Source organism: Molossus molossus, unplaced genomic scaffold, assembly GCF_014108415.1.
Source record: "Molossus molossus isolate mMolMol1 unplaced genomic scaffold, mMolMol1.p scaffold_m16_p_18, whole genome shotgun sequence".
NCBI lineage: Eukaryota > Metazoa > Chordata > Mammalia > Chiroptera > Molossidae > Molossus > Molossus molossus.
Genome location: NW_023425353.1, coordinates 20,636,822 through 20,650,965, shown reverse-complemented (window position 1 = coordinate 20,650,965; position 14,144 = coordinate 20,636,822). Strand labels below are relative to the sequence as shown.

At 38.4% G+C, this 14,144-nt stretch overlaps 1 protein-coding gene across 2 annotated transcripts in view; it reads right to left on the bottom strand.

Annotated features, from left to right (window-relative positions):
* NEK4 (NIMA related kinase 4) overlaps nt 1-14,144 on the bottom strand; it is a 40,489-nt gene that overhangs the window by 3,241 nt on the left and 23,104 nt on the right. The window contains exons 8-14 of one of the 2 annotated variants that reach the window (XM_036267353.1): nt 11,337-11,474; nt 10,617-10,766; nt 10,119-10,185; nt 9,235-9,344; nt 7,255-7,343; nt 4,813-5,018; nt 3,186-3,319 (exon numbers count right to left, since the gene is read on the bottom strand). In XM_036267353.1, coding sequence (XP_036123246.1) covers nt 3,186-3,319; nt 4,813-5,018; nt 7,255-7,343; nt 9,235-9,344; nt 10,119-10,185; nt 10,617-10,766; nt 11,337-11,474 — 894 coding nt within the window. Of the gene's footprint in view, nt 1-3,185; nt 3,320-4,812; nt 5,019-7,254; nt 7,344-9,234; nt 9,345-10,118; nt 10,186-10,616; nt 10,767-11,336; nt 11,475-14,144 lie in introns of those variants that run through there. The other variant, XM_036267354.1, reaches the window with a different exon arrangement.

Sequence of the window (14,144 nt, the reverse complement as noted above, 5' to 3'; positions counted from 1 at the left end):
CAACACTCAACCACTGAGCAACACTGGCCGGTGTGCCGCACTTTTTAAGTGTTACTACTACTTATGGAATGATAAAACAAAATCTGGAATCACTGAGTGCTAAGATTCTCCTGATTTTTAAAAAATATCTGTATGTTCTAAATGTTCCACAACAATCATGTATTATTAGCTTTCTATTCAGACAATGAAAGACAACATTGGGTTTTAAACATGGGTTTTAAACATTAATATAGAATTGTTTGTGCTATATAAGTATGCTTTATTGTTACCTTCAAATCTGGGAACATATATAATGAATCAATATCTCAAAAAGAAAAAAAAGTTGTATAATAACAGTAACTTTAAGCAGAAAAGTCAGGTAAGTCAAACTAAAATTTATTCAAAACTCTATAGTGCACTAATCAAAATTCCAGAAATTAATGAGTTGATCATAAAATTCACATACAAATGAAAATAACAGCCAAAATAATCTTGAAAAATAAGAGCAAAGTTGGAGGACTCATGCTTCCTGATTTCAAAGCTTACCACAAAGCTATAGTAATCAAGACATTGTGGTAGAGACATAAGGATAGACATAAATAAAACATAACTGAGAGTCTAGAAATAAACCCTTATATTACAGTCAACTGATTTTCAACAAGGGTGCCAAGACAATTCAACAAATGATGCTAAGACAACTGGACATTCACATGCAAAAGAATGAAATTGGAGCCCTTCCTTACACAATACAAAAAAATTAATTCAAAATGGGTTTTAGGCCTACCTAATTGTAAGAGTTTAAATGATAAAACTTTTATTTATTTACTTATTTTATTTTTATTTTTTTATTTATTTTTTATCCTCACCCGAGGACATTTTTCCATTTTTTGTTCAGATAGAGTGGGAAGGAGAGAGAGACAGAGCGAGAGAAACATCGATGTGAAAGGGACACACTGAGTGGCTGCCTTCCTTCCGAACAACCCAACCAGGGCCGGGGAGAAACTGCAACCAAGGTACATGCCCTTAGCAGAAACCAAACCCGGGTCTCTCTGGACTGCAGGCCAACGTTCTAACCGCTGAGCCAAACCGGCCAGGGCTATTTTATTTTATTTTTATTTTTAATCTTTACCCGAAGATATGTTTTCACTGCTTTGAGAGAGAAAGAAGAAGGGAGAGATGGGGAGAAAGAAAGAGGGAGAGAGAAAGAGAGAGAGAAACATCAACTTGCCACCTCCTGCACACATCCCAACCAGGAATCAAACCTGCAACCTGGTCATGTGCCCTGACCAGAAATCAAACACTCCACCTTCTGGTGCACAGGCTAAATGATAAAACTATTAGAAGAAAACAAAGGAATAAAATCCTTGTGATCTTAGGTTAGGCAAAGAAAGCATTCTTAGATACGACACCAAAAGCAGATGCAACAAAATAGATATATTACATTTCAGCAGAATTAAAATCTTTTGTGGTATAAATAATGCTATTAGAAAGTGGAAAAAAATGGGAAAACATTTTGCAAATCATGTATCTGATAAAGAACTTGTGTCCAGAAATATAAAGAACCCTTACAACTCAACAATAAGAATATAAATAACGTCTGGCCAGTATGACTCAGTTGAGCATCGACCCATGCACCAAGAGGTCGCCGGTTTGATTCCCAGTCAGGATACATGCCCAAGTTGTGGGCCCTATTTCCAGGCATGCAGGAGGCAGCCAATCAATGTTCTCTCCCATCGATGTGTCTATCTCTCTCTCCCTCTCACTTCCTCGCTCTCTAAAAAAATCAATAAAGGAGCCCTGGCTGGTTTGGCTCAGCGGTTAGAGCGTCGGCCTTCGGTCCTGAGAGACCCAGGTTCAGTTCCCGCTAAGGGCACATACCTCGGTTGCAGTTTGTCCCTGGCCCTGGTTGGGTCATGTGGGTGGCAACCACTCGGTGTGTCCCTTTCACGTTGATGTTTCTCTCTCTCTCTCCCCCTCCCACTTTATCTGAACAAAACATGGAAAAAATGTCCTCGGGTGAGGATAAAAAAAAATCAATAAAGGAAAAAAAATTTTAAAAAAAGAAAGAATATAAATAACAATTTTAAAATGTGTAAAAAATCTAAATAGCCCTGGCCGGTTTGGCTCAGCGGTTAGAGCGTCGGCCTGCGGTCCGGAGAGACCCGGGTTCGGTTCCCGCTAAGGGCACGTACTTCGGTTGCAGTTTGTCCCTGGCCCTGGTTGGTCGTGCGGGTGGCAGCCACTCAATGTGTCCCTTCACATCGATGTTTCTCTCTCTCTCTCTTCCTCTCTCTCCCTCCCACTCTATCTGTACAAAAAATGGAAAAATATCCTCGGGTGAGGATAAAAAAAAAAAAAAAATCTAAATAAACACGTCTCCAAAAAAGATATACAATGGTCAGTGGGCACATGAAAGATTCTCCATGTTCATTATCCATTAGGGAAAAGCATGTCAAAACCATAATGAGAAACCACTCCTGATCCACTAGGATGGCTATAGTCAAAATGATGACAATGACAAGTGTTGACAAGGATGTAGAGAAATTAGAACCCTCACACATTACTGGTGGGAATGTAAAATGGTGAAGCTGCTTTGGAAAACAGTCTGGCCATTCTTCAAAATGTTAAATATAGACTGTCCATGTGATTCAGCAATTGCCACTCTTAGGTACATACCCAAGAAAAATGAAAATATATGTTCACTCAAAAACTTGTTCATAGCAGCATTATTCATAATAGCCAAAAAATGGAAATCTAAGCGTCTATAAGCTCATGAACACATAAACAAAAGGTGGTACAGCCATATGATGGGTTATTTTTGACTATATAAATGAATTAAGTATGTGATACATAGATTATGTATTATGCTTAGTGAAAGAAGCTAATCACCAAACACCACATATTATATATGGTTCAATTTAAACAAAATATCCAAGATAGAAAAATCTATAGAGACAGAAATATCAGTGTTGCCTAGGGGTAGAGGGCTTTGGGGAAAATGGGGAATGACTGCCAATAGGTCATTAGGGGGTAATTAAATGTTCTAACATTGTTTGCAGTGATGGTAGTACAACTTCGAATATACTAAAAACCAGTGAATTGTACATTTTAAATGGGTAAAATGTAGAGTATGTCAATTATATTTCAAAAGGCTGTTAAAAAAATTCTAAAGCATAAGCAGCTGACACAGCTAATAGGACACTCACCTCTCTCTCCAATTCATCCTCCTCTTCCAAAATATCATACACCTGCTCTAAAAGCTGAATCCCCAGGCCCCGGACTACATCAGCTCTTAAGACTTCAACTATTCTTCTGATCTTTTCAGAACCTGGAATGATAACTAAAAAGTAAAAACAAAGACAGGAAAAAATGAATACTTTCACCACTGCAGTAAGAAGAATGCAATGTTTTTTAAAAAAAATCTTGTCAGTTGGCCGGTGTAGCTCAGTTGATTGAGTGTCGATCCATGAACCAACAGGTCATTGGTTCGATTCCCAATCAGCTGTCGGATAATGCCCAGTGGGAGATGTGTGGAAGGCAGCTGATCGATGTTTCCCTCTCACTGATGTTTCTCTCTCCCTCTCCCTCTCCCTCTCTCTCTCTAAAACATCAATAAAAACATTTTAAAAAATCTTGTCAGTTAAGGTCCTTTTCACTTTGACAAGAGTTTACCTTAATGACTTCATGTATTTTTAATGACTAAAATGTATACCAGCATACCTCAGAGATATTGCAGGTTTGGTTCCAGACCACTGAAGTAAGGTCAGTAACACAATTTTTTGAGTTTCACAGTGCATATAACAGTTATGTTTACACTATACTGTGGTCAATTAAGTGTACAATAGAATTACGTTTTTAAAGGCAATATATATACCTTAATTAAAAAATACTTTACTGCTGCCCTGCCGGCTCAACAGTTAGAGCATCAACCTGCAGTCCAGAGAGACCTGGGTTCGGTTCCTGATAAGGGCACATACATTGGTTGCAGTGTGTCCCTGGCCCTGGTTGGGTTGTGTGGGTGGCAGCCATTCGATGTGTCCCTTTCACGTCGATGTTTCTCTCTCTCTCTCTCTCTCTCCCACTCTATCTGAACAAAAAATGGAAAAATGTCCTTGGATGAGGATAAAAAAAAAAAATTCTTTACTGCTAAAAAGTGCTAACCATCATCTGAGCCTGTTGGAAAAATGGCGCTGATAGACTTGCTCAATGCAGGATTGCCACAAACCTTCAACTTGTAAAAAACACCATATCTACCAATAAAGTGAATCACAATAGCCCGGCCAGTGTGGCTTAGTGGCTGAGCATCAACCCATGCACCAAGAGGTTGCTGGTTCGATTCCTGATCAGGGCACATGCCCAGGTTGTGGGCCAAATCCCCAGTGGAGGGCATGCAGGAGGTGGCCAGTTGATGTTCTCTCTCATCAATGTTTCTATCTTTCTCTCCCTCTCCCTTCCTCTCTCTCTAAAATCAATAATATATATAAAAATAATAAAGTGAATCACAATAAAAGCAAGGTATGACTGTATATAAGTTTATGCTTTATATCTCATTATCACTTCCTTAACTTAAAAAACAGAATTGTCTACTTTGAAGAAAATTCTATGAAAAGTTCCAAACTTGTATTTATTTAAACTTAATTTTAAAAATCAATTTTCATGCAACTTTTCAGAAACACACCTGTTACATAAAACAAGATATACCTTTTATGGAGATACCCAAATGAAATAATAGAAAGACAAAAAAATTTGCAAGCCCTGGCTGCTCTTTGCTTTGACACATTTCTCCAATAAACATATGCTCTCCAGTTTGCTGTAAAAGAATAAACTGATCACCTAAAGGTAGCTCTTTAAAATGGAACTCCTCTGCCTGTTCTGCAACTTTCCCATGAAGTATCAGTGTGTCCCGATACTTTCGATGAAGTTTAAATTCTGACATTGGATCTGGTACTGGGAGATCCTCACAGCTCTCTTTACCGTCCAATTTTAGGGTCTGAGTCATCAACTGTACCAAGTCACTCATTTCACTTGAATGACCTTTCCTGGAAAAAAAAAATTCCTCTTGTTATTTAATTGGCTTCATGAAAAGTTTTTATTAAAAAATTAGATGCCAAATGATCAAATGACCTTTAGGAAGTTCTGCTTCCAAATGGCCGAGTAAGCTCCTACAGGCAGACCCTTTCAGAAGTAATAAGTATAAACACTGAACATAACACAAAAATCAACTATGTGAAGGCATTGGAGAATGTAGAAAATCTGAAAGCAGATTCTGGAGGGAAGTCAGTACCTCTTACTCTAAGGCAGCAGTTCTCAACCTGTGTGTCGTGACCCCTTTGAGGGTCAAACAACCCTTTCACAGGGGTCGCCTAAGACATAACAGTAGCAAAATTACAGTTATGAAGTAGCAACAAAAATAATTTTATGGTTGGGGGTCACCACAACATGAAAACTGTATTAAAGGGTCACGTCATTAGGAAGGTTGAGAACCACTGTGGAAGGCCATAGGTGCTAAAGTACAACAGAAAACCCACAGTCTTTCTGGCCTGCAGAACCAAAGGACACAGTTCAAGATAACCACTGCCACAAGACAGTGAGAGAGGAATCTTGGAAAGAGGAGAGCCAGAAAGAGGAAACCCCAGATTCTGTGTATAAATTCTGCCCAACTATTTCTGAGTAACTTAATTACATTCAAGTACAAAGCTCAAGAATATTTCAAGAAATATAAATAAACCATCTCCTAATGAAAGAAAATTAGCAATGTCTGGAATCCAGTCAAAAATACCAAACATGGCCCTGACCAGCTCAGCTCAGTCGTTAGAGCATCGGCCCTCAGACCAAAGGGTCACAGGTTTGATCCCTGGCCTTCGTCATGCAGGAGGCAACCAATCAATGTGTCTCTTTCACATTGATGTTTCTCTCTCTCTCTCTCTATCACTCTCTCCCTCCTTTCCACTCTATCTAAAAAAAATCAATGGAAAAATATCCTCAGATGAGGATAAAAAAACAAACAAAAAACGTAAAGAAGAAAAAAAAGCACACATTTGTGAAAAGAAAAAAAAACAGGTAATAGAAACAGATCCACAAGTGACACAAGTGATAGAATTAGTAGATAAAGACTTTAAAGCTATTATAAATAATAATTATAAAGTTTTTATAAATATATCCTAGTCCAGCTGGTGTGGCTCAGTAGATTGAACCTCATCCCATAGACTGAGAGATCCCTATTCAATTCCTGGTCAGGACATATGCCTGGGTTGCAGGTTCCATCCTCAGTAGGGGGCGTGTAGGAGGCAGCCAATCTATGTATCCCTCTCACATCGATGTTTCTCTCTCTCTCTCTCTCTCTCCTTCTCCTGTCCTCTCTCTCTAAAATCAATAAAAACATATCCTCGGATGAATTTTTTTCAAAAAAGACCCAAAATGAACTCCTAGAAATGAACAATACAATGTATTAAATACATTGGATGGGATTAACAGATTAGACAGCACAGGATAAAGATAGATTACTGAACTCAAAGATATAGCTATAGAATCTATGAAAAATGAAACAAGTCTAAAAAAATTAACACCATTGGTGAGCTGTGGGACACCTTTAAATAATTAATATACATGTAATTAAAATCCTCAAGAAGGCAAGAAGGAATCCAAAAAAAATATTTGAAGAAATAATGGCCTCTGCCCTGGCCAGTTTGGCTCAGTGGTTGGAGCGTAGGCCTGCGGACCTGAGAGTCTCGGATTCAGTTCCCTCTAGGGGCACATACCCTCCCCCCAAAAGAAATAATGGCCTCCCTGGTCGGTGTTGCTCAATGGTTATAGCACTGGCCCAAGCACTGAAAGGTCAAGGGTTTGATTCCCGGTCAAGGGCACGTTGTACCTGGGTTGCAGGTTTATTACTGGGCCATGGTTGGAGCACGTGTGGGAGGGAATCAATCAATCTCTCTCTCATTCTCTCCCCACCACTTTCCACTCTATCTAAAAGCAATGAAAAAATATCCTCCAGTGAGGATTAACCAAAAGAAAAAAAAAAGAACGGCCAAAAATTCTTCCAATTCTGAGAAAAACTATAAACCCAAAGATTTAAGAAGACATTCATAAAAATTCTGAATGAAAATCAGATGTGTTCATTAGAAGAGGTATTTTTAGTGCTAACATATATCAAAAACTATTTATAATGTTATCAATGAAAATATTACAGATCTTAATACTACTGTAAATATACATTTATGATTAATTCAAACAGAAATAATTTATGAAGGGAGATAGAAAAACGGCACTTACCCGTCCCTGGAATCCCCATCTGATTTATCAGTTGAACTTGTAGAAGAACTTAACTCCTCCTCAGAGAAACAATGTGTGAGTTTCCTTTTCTATTAATGTTTGGAAAAACAAAATTCCAGATGACAACACAACCAGAATGCAAAACGTGAAAAGTCTTAGATGTAATAAATGTCTAGCTATAATGCGTGCTTAGGTCCAATTTAACAAGGGAAACTAATGGATATAAAAATTGAAGTTACTTTACCCAAATAATGTCCCAGTTCACCCATGAAGCCTTGTATAAAGTTCACAAGTGAAGCCTGAGGAACATCAAAGTGAAGTTTTAAAAGTCCCTGGAAAGTCTCAGCTATGAAGAAATTTCCTTTCCAGAAAAGAGTGGACAAACAATTCTGGTGTTCCAGCCCCTATGCAGAGGACTGGTCCCATAGGGAATATTATGTTTTTGTTTTTGTTTTACCCATTTATTTATTTATTTAATTTATTTATTTATTTATTTATTTGAGAGAGAGAGAGAGAGAGAGAGAGAGATAGAAACATCAATGAGAGAGAACATCAGTTGGCTGCCTCCTGCATTTCCCCCACTGGGGATTGGGCCCACAACCTGGGCATGTGCCCTGATCGGGAATTGAACCAGTGACCTCTTGGTGCATGGGTCGATGCTCAACCACTGAGCCACACCGGCTGGGTGGAATATTGGTATTTTATTTTATTTATTTTTGTTGTTAATCCTTACCTGAGAATATTTTTTCATTAATTTTTAGATAGAGTAGAAGCAGAGAGAGAAAGAGAGAGAGAGAGAGAGAGAGAGAAACATTGATGTGAGAGCGATACATGATTGGTTGCTTCCCACAAGACCCCAACTGGGGCCAGAGATTAAACCTGTATCCCAGGTGTGTGCCCTTGACTGGGAAGCAAACCCAAGATCCTTCGGTCCTCAGGCCAACACTCTAACTGTTGAGCCAAACGAGCCAGGACCATTGGCATTTTAAACTAGATAGAATGCCACCTAAATAAAAGCAACTCATTTTGTTCATAGGTGAGACTTTTTGTTAAAATACTTTAAAGGATTACTTGATACAATTATACACAAACTTTAAAACTTTGGAAAATGGAGAGGACCATCTCAATTAGTGAAACAACTAACTCACAGAATACTGTTCAAGAAACACATCTTCATTTCTTTCAAGGACAGGAAGTTTCTATTTTTTAAAAATAATAATATGTGCCCTGGCCAGTATGACTCAGTTGGTTAGAGCACCAATCCGTGCACCCAAGGGTCTCAGGTTCGATCCCCGGTCCCTGGTTAGGGTGCTGTCAGGGTACGGACGGGAGGCAACAAATTGATGTATGTGTCTGTCTGTCTGTCTCTCTCTCTCTCTCATCAATGGAAAACATTTCCTCAGATGAGGATTTAAAAGTAATAACAACAATAATATGCTCCTAGAAATAATGTCAGAAACTGGAATACAGAAAAATGGATAATTATCCCTAGGGTATTATTACACAGAAAAGAGCATGGTTGGAAACTTTGCAATTACTCATTTAGTCAACAAACAGTGCCCCTACATCATCATCCCTAGGTGAGAAGGTAGTCTCTGTGACAGACAAGAAACTGAGGAAATTGAGCCAAGTAAGATTAAAATCCACCAAGTAGGTGGATATATTGGTAACACAGCAGGGTAAGCAATGTGTTGTCTAGTGGAAGCCCTTTGGAAGTCTTGTTTTAAAGACTGCCTAAGAAAGATATTTAATTAGGCTACCAATCGTTTACAAGAGTGCCTGAAAAATTCATTTCCTTAAGGAAGCAAACATAATCCTTTTAATTACTGACCAGTTCCTTTCCTTATCATGAGTAAAAAGGTGTAACTTAAGCCAGAGCTATCCTAGAAGTAAATGAAGCTGGTATTTATGAGGTTTACTGTATTAGGTTTGCCAGATGTAGACATGTCCATCTTTTTCCCTTAGAACCAAGTAATGTACCTGAGCAAAGCTTCGGTCAGAAGACAACCACTGAGCAGGAGTGCGCTGGCCTTCCTCTTGTGGTTTCCCTGGCCCCGGTGCACTCAGCGAAGCTCTCCTCACTGAAGGGCCTGAAAAAGTGACCACCCCCAGCAGTTGTCTGGTGGGCTGGCCTCAACAGAAGAGGGCTTTACACTGGGTCTAGGAGATGACTCAGCAAGGGCCAGCCTAGAAGTAACTCAGATAGCATATCATCATCACTCTGGTATCTGACACTTCAGTTCAAAGCTGAGCTCTAGGTCTACCAGCTCTATAACCTTGAGCAAGATATTTAACCACTCTGAGCCTCAGTTCCCTCAGCTGCAAAATGGGGATAATGCTGCCTACCTTTGATAGTTACTGTAAATATAAATTGAGATAATGCCCTTAAAACGCTTACCATAGTGCATGAGACATAATTAGCATTCAATAAATGGAAACTGCTAGTACTGTCTTTAGATAATAGTAATAGGAATGATCACAGCACTCAGCCCTGGGCACCACCATTCTCCTGGCTTCCTCTCTTTGTTCCTGAGAAGATAGCACTTCTCTGACCAGCAGACTCTGAACATGGAAACAAATTCAACACTCACTTGATTTCCTGTCTGAAATCTCCCAGGAATTACTGCCACTTAGAGCCCTCTTGCTCTTTTCAAAATCCTCTTCTACTGATAACACAAGTTCCAGATCCAACAGCCTATGCTGATTTGTTTTTAAAGGCTTGACAAAGAAATTTCAAATTTTTTTCCAAATTGGTTTCCCAAACGTATTACTATTGCTTGATATTTCTTAACACTGCACAATCAGAACCAATGCTTATGTCGATGAGTCAGTCAAACCGCAATAGATAAAGAAGAGAACTTTACCTGAGGAGAGCATTTCTTCCTGTGACTGCTTTAGTCGCCTCCTCTCTCTTGCTGATAATGGACGATTCTTTCAAAGAAAGTCAGAGTTATTTCCATTTCTACTCACTATTCTTACAACACCTACAAAGCATGACATATCATCTAGCACTATAGAAAAGGCCTTGCACAGGCTTAAAGGAGTGTCCATTTGAAACCAGTCTGCATGTGGGTTATAGCTACTAGCTAGAACCAATCATAGCAGCCTCATTTCTGGGAAGTACAGTGCTCATTTTTGAAAGGGCAATTGGGGAATTTCGCATTTCCTCTACTCAGAATCTACTTGGTCTCCTTAGTTGACCACAAGGGACTACCTCTGCAACTTTAGAATCTGTCCATTTCAATCAGTGCTTCTGCTAAGAATCACAAATCTGTCCCTTCCAGTGTTTGACAAAAAGCAGGGCAAAGATGTTCTAATACAAAACTTCACAACATATGCAGGATCTCATACACCCCACAAACCTTTGATGATGACATCTCACTGCTCCTCGAACCGCTCACAGACTCAGTGACCACTCTATTTTGGTTCTCAGCATCCTTTTGGGTTGATATGACATCCGCTTTTCCAACAGCAGGAAGAGAAGGCAAAAGTTGAGGTAAAGCCTCCTGGAACTTAAATAATTTAAAAAGAGGGGGAGATTATCAATTTCATATGATAACGATAACCCACCTCCAAAGTTCATCCCTCAGTAAGTTTCCTATGTATTCAACAGTAATTTGCTCTCAAAAACTTCAAAACACTGCAGTTTTGGGGAAAGAAACTCTGCCAAAAGTGAAGCATATGAGAGGGTGCCTATGAAAGTTACTTCAAGAAATGGTATAATATCTCAATTAAAGAAAAAAAATGAGGTGTCAACATGATTTTATGCAGAAGATGAGGGAGAAACTGTTCATCAATATAACGGGGAGGATCAGAGATTTACTCTTGTTAGTGTGTAGCCTGTTCCTTGAACTCTCAAATGATCTGTCCATCTTTTCTGGAGAAGATATCTTTACTCTGCTTCCAACTTACTGACATTTGAAAACTAACATCTTGACACTGTCACCCTTCTCTCAATGTTCCTTGCATTTCTTGTGTGCCTATTTGGCAACTGTTACTCATTCTAAGTAGAAATTGAGCTTCCTAAAGTATATTTCCCAAGCAGCAGCACAATGACTTATTCCAAAGAGATCTTGTCCAACCTGTCTCTTTTCCCCACTGTGTTCAGTCTGCTCTCTTTTCTTCTGCCGTCGCTGTCGAGACAGGGAAGGTTCAGACCCTGAACTGTGTGGCTGTAAACCTGGGTGGATTCTGTCTTGTTTTTCACCGGCAATTTGATCCTTAAAAAAATAAAAATAAAATAATAATAATAATAATAAGTCTTTTGAATTTCCAAACGGCCAAATGAAAATGAAAAGGAGATGCCTTTCTCAAAATAAATGCATATTTGCAGTGTTTACAGGCAAAAACAAAATGCTAATATCAGTTATTTATATTTTGACTTTTTTATTTCCCCAATTAAAATATAATTATTTTAATTAAATTACTCATATTGTTATTAACCTGAAAACTACTGATGTTAAAATTGTTTTTTTAAATATACTTTTTCATAATTTTTTTTAAATCCTTATCTGAGGATATTTTTTCATTGATTTTCAGATTGAGTGGGAAGGATGGAGGGAGGGAGAGAGAGAGAGAGAGAGAAACATTGACGTGAGAGAGACATATTGATTGGTTGTCTCCAGCAGGACCCTGACTAGGGCCAGGGATTGAACCCACAACCCGGGTACGTGCCCTTAACTGGGAATCAAACTGGCTACTCTGCAGTCCATGGGCCAATGCTCTAACCGCTGAGCCAAACTGGCCAGGGCTCTTTTCATAACTTTTAACAGGTTTTCTACTCAGAAAACTAAGAAATATTTTAAATAAAGTCCAATTTAAATATACATGCTTCCCAAGTATAAATCAATAATTTAGATGCACCATGAAAAGAGCATTGAATGTGGAGTTAGATGGAGTCACATCGGAGAAACTTATACTTTCTGAACCTGTTTCTTCATCTATAAATGGGTAAAATCCCTCACACACATTTGTATGACTGTTGGAGAATTAGTAAATATATTGCACGAAAGTACTTAGGACTATGTTTAGAATATTAAATACCCCCCAAAATCAGAGATATTACTAGCAGTAGTAATGATAAAATAAATTGCATTTTAAGTTATAAAGTTCACCAAGGACTTAGTAATTTTATTTATTTATTATTTTTTTAACATCCTCACCCCAGGACATGTTTTTTATTTATTTATTTTTTAAATTGATTTTAGAGAGAGGAAGGGAGAGAGAGAGAAACATCAATCCACGCATAATCTGGGTATGTGCCCTGACTTGGAATCAAATTCACCACCTGTCAGTGTACAGACAACACTCTAACCAACTGAGCCACCCAGCCAAGGCAAGTACTTAGTATTTTATCGAGAAACTGGTTTTAGAAACTAATTGATGCCAAACATTAAAATAAAATAGATTCTTAAATTTTTTTAAAAAGTTTTAACTATCATAATATCTAGAATTTCAAGCAGATGAGCACTGGTAATTGCATATGGTTCAATCTTTTATTAAGAGCCCACTATGAGGTACATTTTAGAGAGAAAAATGAACAATGTTATTAATACAAGGTGAAATTGCTTGTAAGAGTCATTATTATTAAAATATCATCTATCATTCAGATCTTCTGGCAAACACAAAACAATGACTCTTGTAGGTAAAATGATTTGTTAAATTTATTCTTTCAAGAGTATACCTAATTTATATAAAATATAGTAAATGATTAAATTTTACAGTATTATTACATAATAAACAAGCTGAACAAGGAGACCAAGATAACAAACAACTACTGATATAAATCTGAAAAGTGAAGTAAATGTTTCTCTGCTGGTAGTAAGCATAGGCTGTTCAAAATAAAGTTTATACAAGTACCAGAGTGACAGAACAAATGACTTAGGGAAATTCTCCATGAAATCCAATTGGTCTTGCCTGGCCAGTGTGGCTCAGTGGTTGAGCATCAACCCATGCACCAAGAGGTCACCAATTCAATTTCCAGTCAGGGCACATGCCCAGGTTGCAGGCTCTATCCCCAGGGGGGCATGTAGGAGGCAGCCAATCGATGTTGATATTTCTCTCTCATTGATGTTTCTATCTTTCTCTTCCTCTCTAAATTCAATTAAATATATATATATATATTAAAAAAAAAAAAAAAAACCTGCCCTGGCTGGTTTGGCTCAGCGGTTAGAGCATCGGCCTGCGGTCCAGAGAGACCTGAGTTTGGTTCCCGCTAAGTGCACATACCTCAGATGCAGTTTGTCCCCAGCCCTGGTTGGGGTCGTGTGGGTGGCAACCACTCGATGTGTCCCTTTCACGTCGATGTTTCTCTCTCTCTCTCTCCCTCCCACTCTATCTGAACAAAAAATAGAAAAAATGTCCTTGAGTGAGGATAAAAATAAGTAAATAAATGAATAAATAAATAAAAAGAAAAGAAAACCTAATTGATCCTGAAAAAAGGTTCCTCTACTTTTAAAAACAGTAACACAAGAAGAAATGCTAGACATACAATTCTATTAAACAAAAAATATGTTCTAAAAGCCTGATGTAAAAAATGAATTTGGCCCTGGCCGGTTTGGCTCAGCGGTTAGAGTGTCGGCCTGCGGACCAGAGTCCCAGGTTTGGTTCCTGCTAAGGGCATGTGCCTTGGTTGCAGTTTGTCCCCGGCCCCGGTTGGGGTTGTGTGGGTGGCAACCACTTGATGTGTCTCTCTTGCGTCGATGTTTCTCTCTCTCTCTCCTTCCCTCTCTCCCTTCTGCTTTATCTGAAGATAAATGCAAAAATGTAAAAAAAAAAAAATGAATTTGATCAGAAATAAAACAAAGATGATCACCCTCACCACTTCTATTTGACATTGTACTAGAGGTTCTAGTCAGAGCAATTAGGCAAGAAAATGAAATACAAGCAAT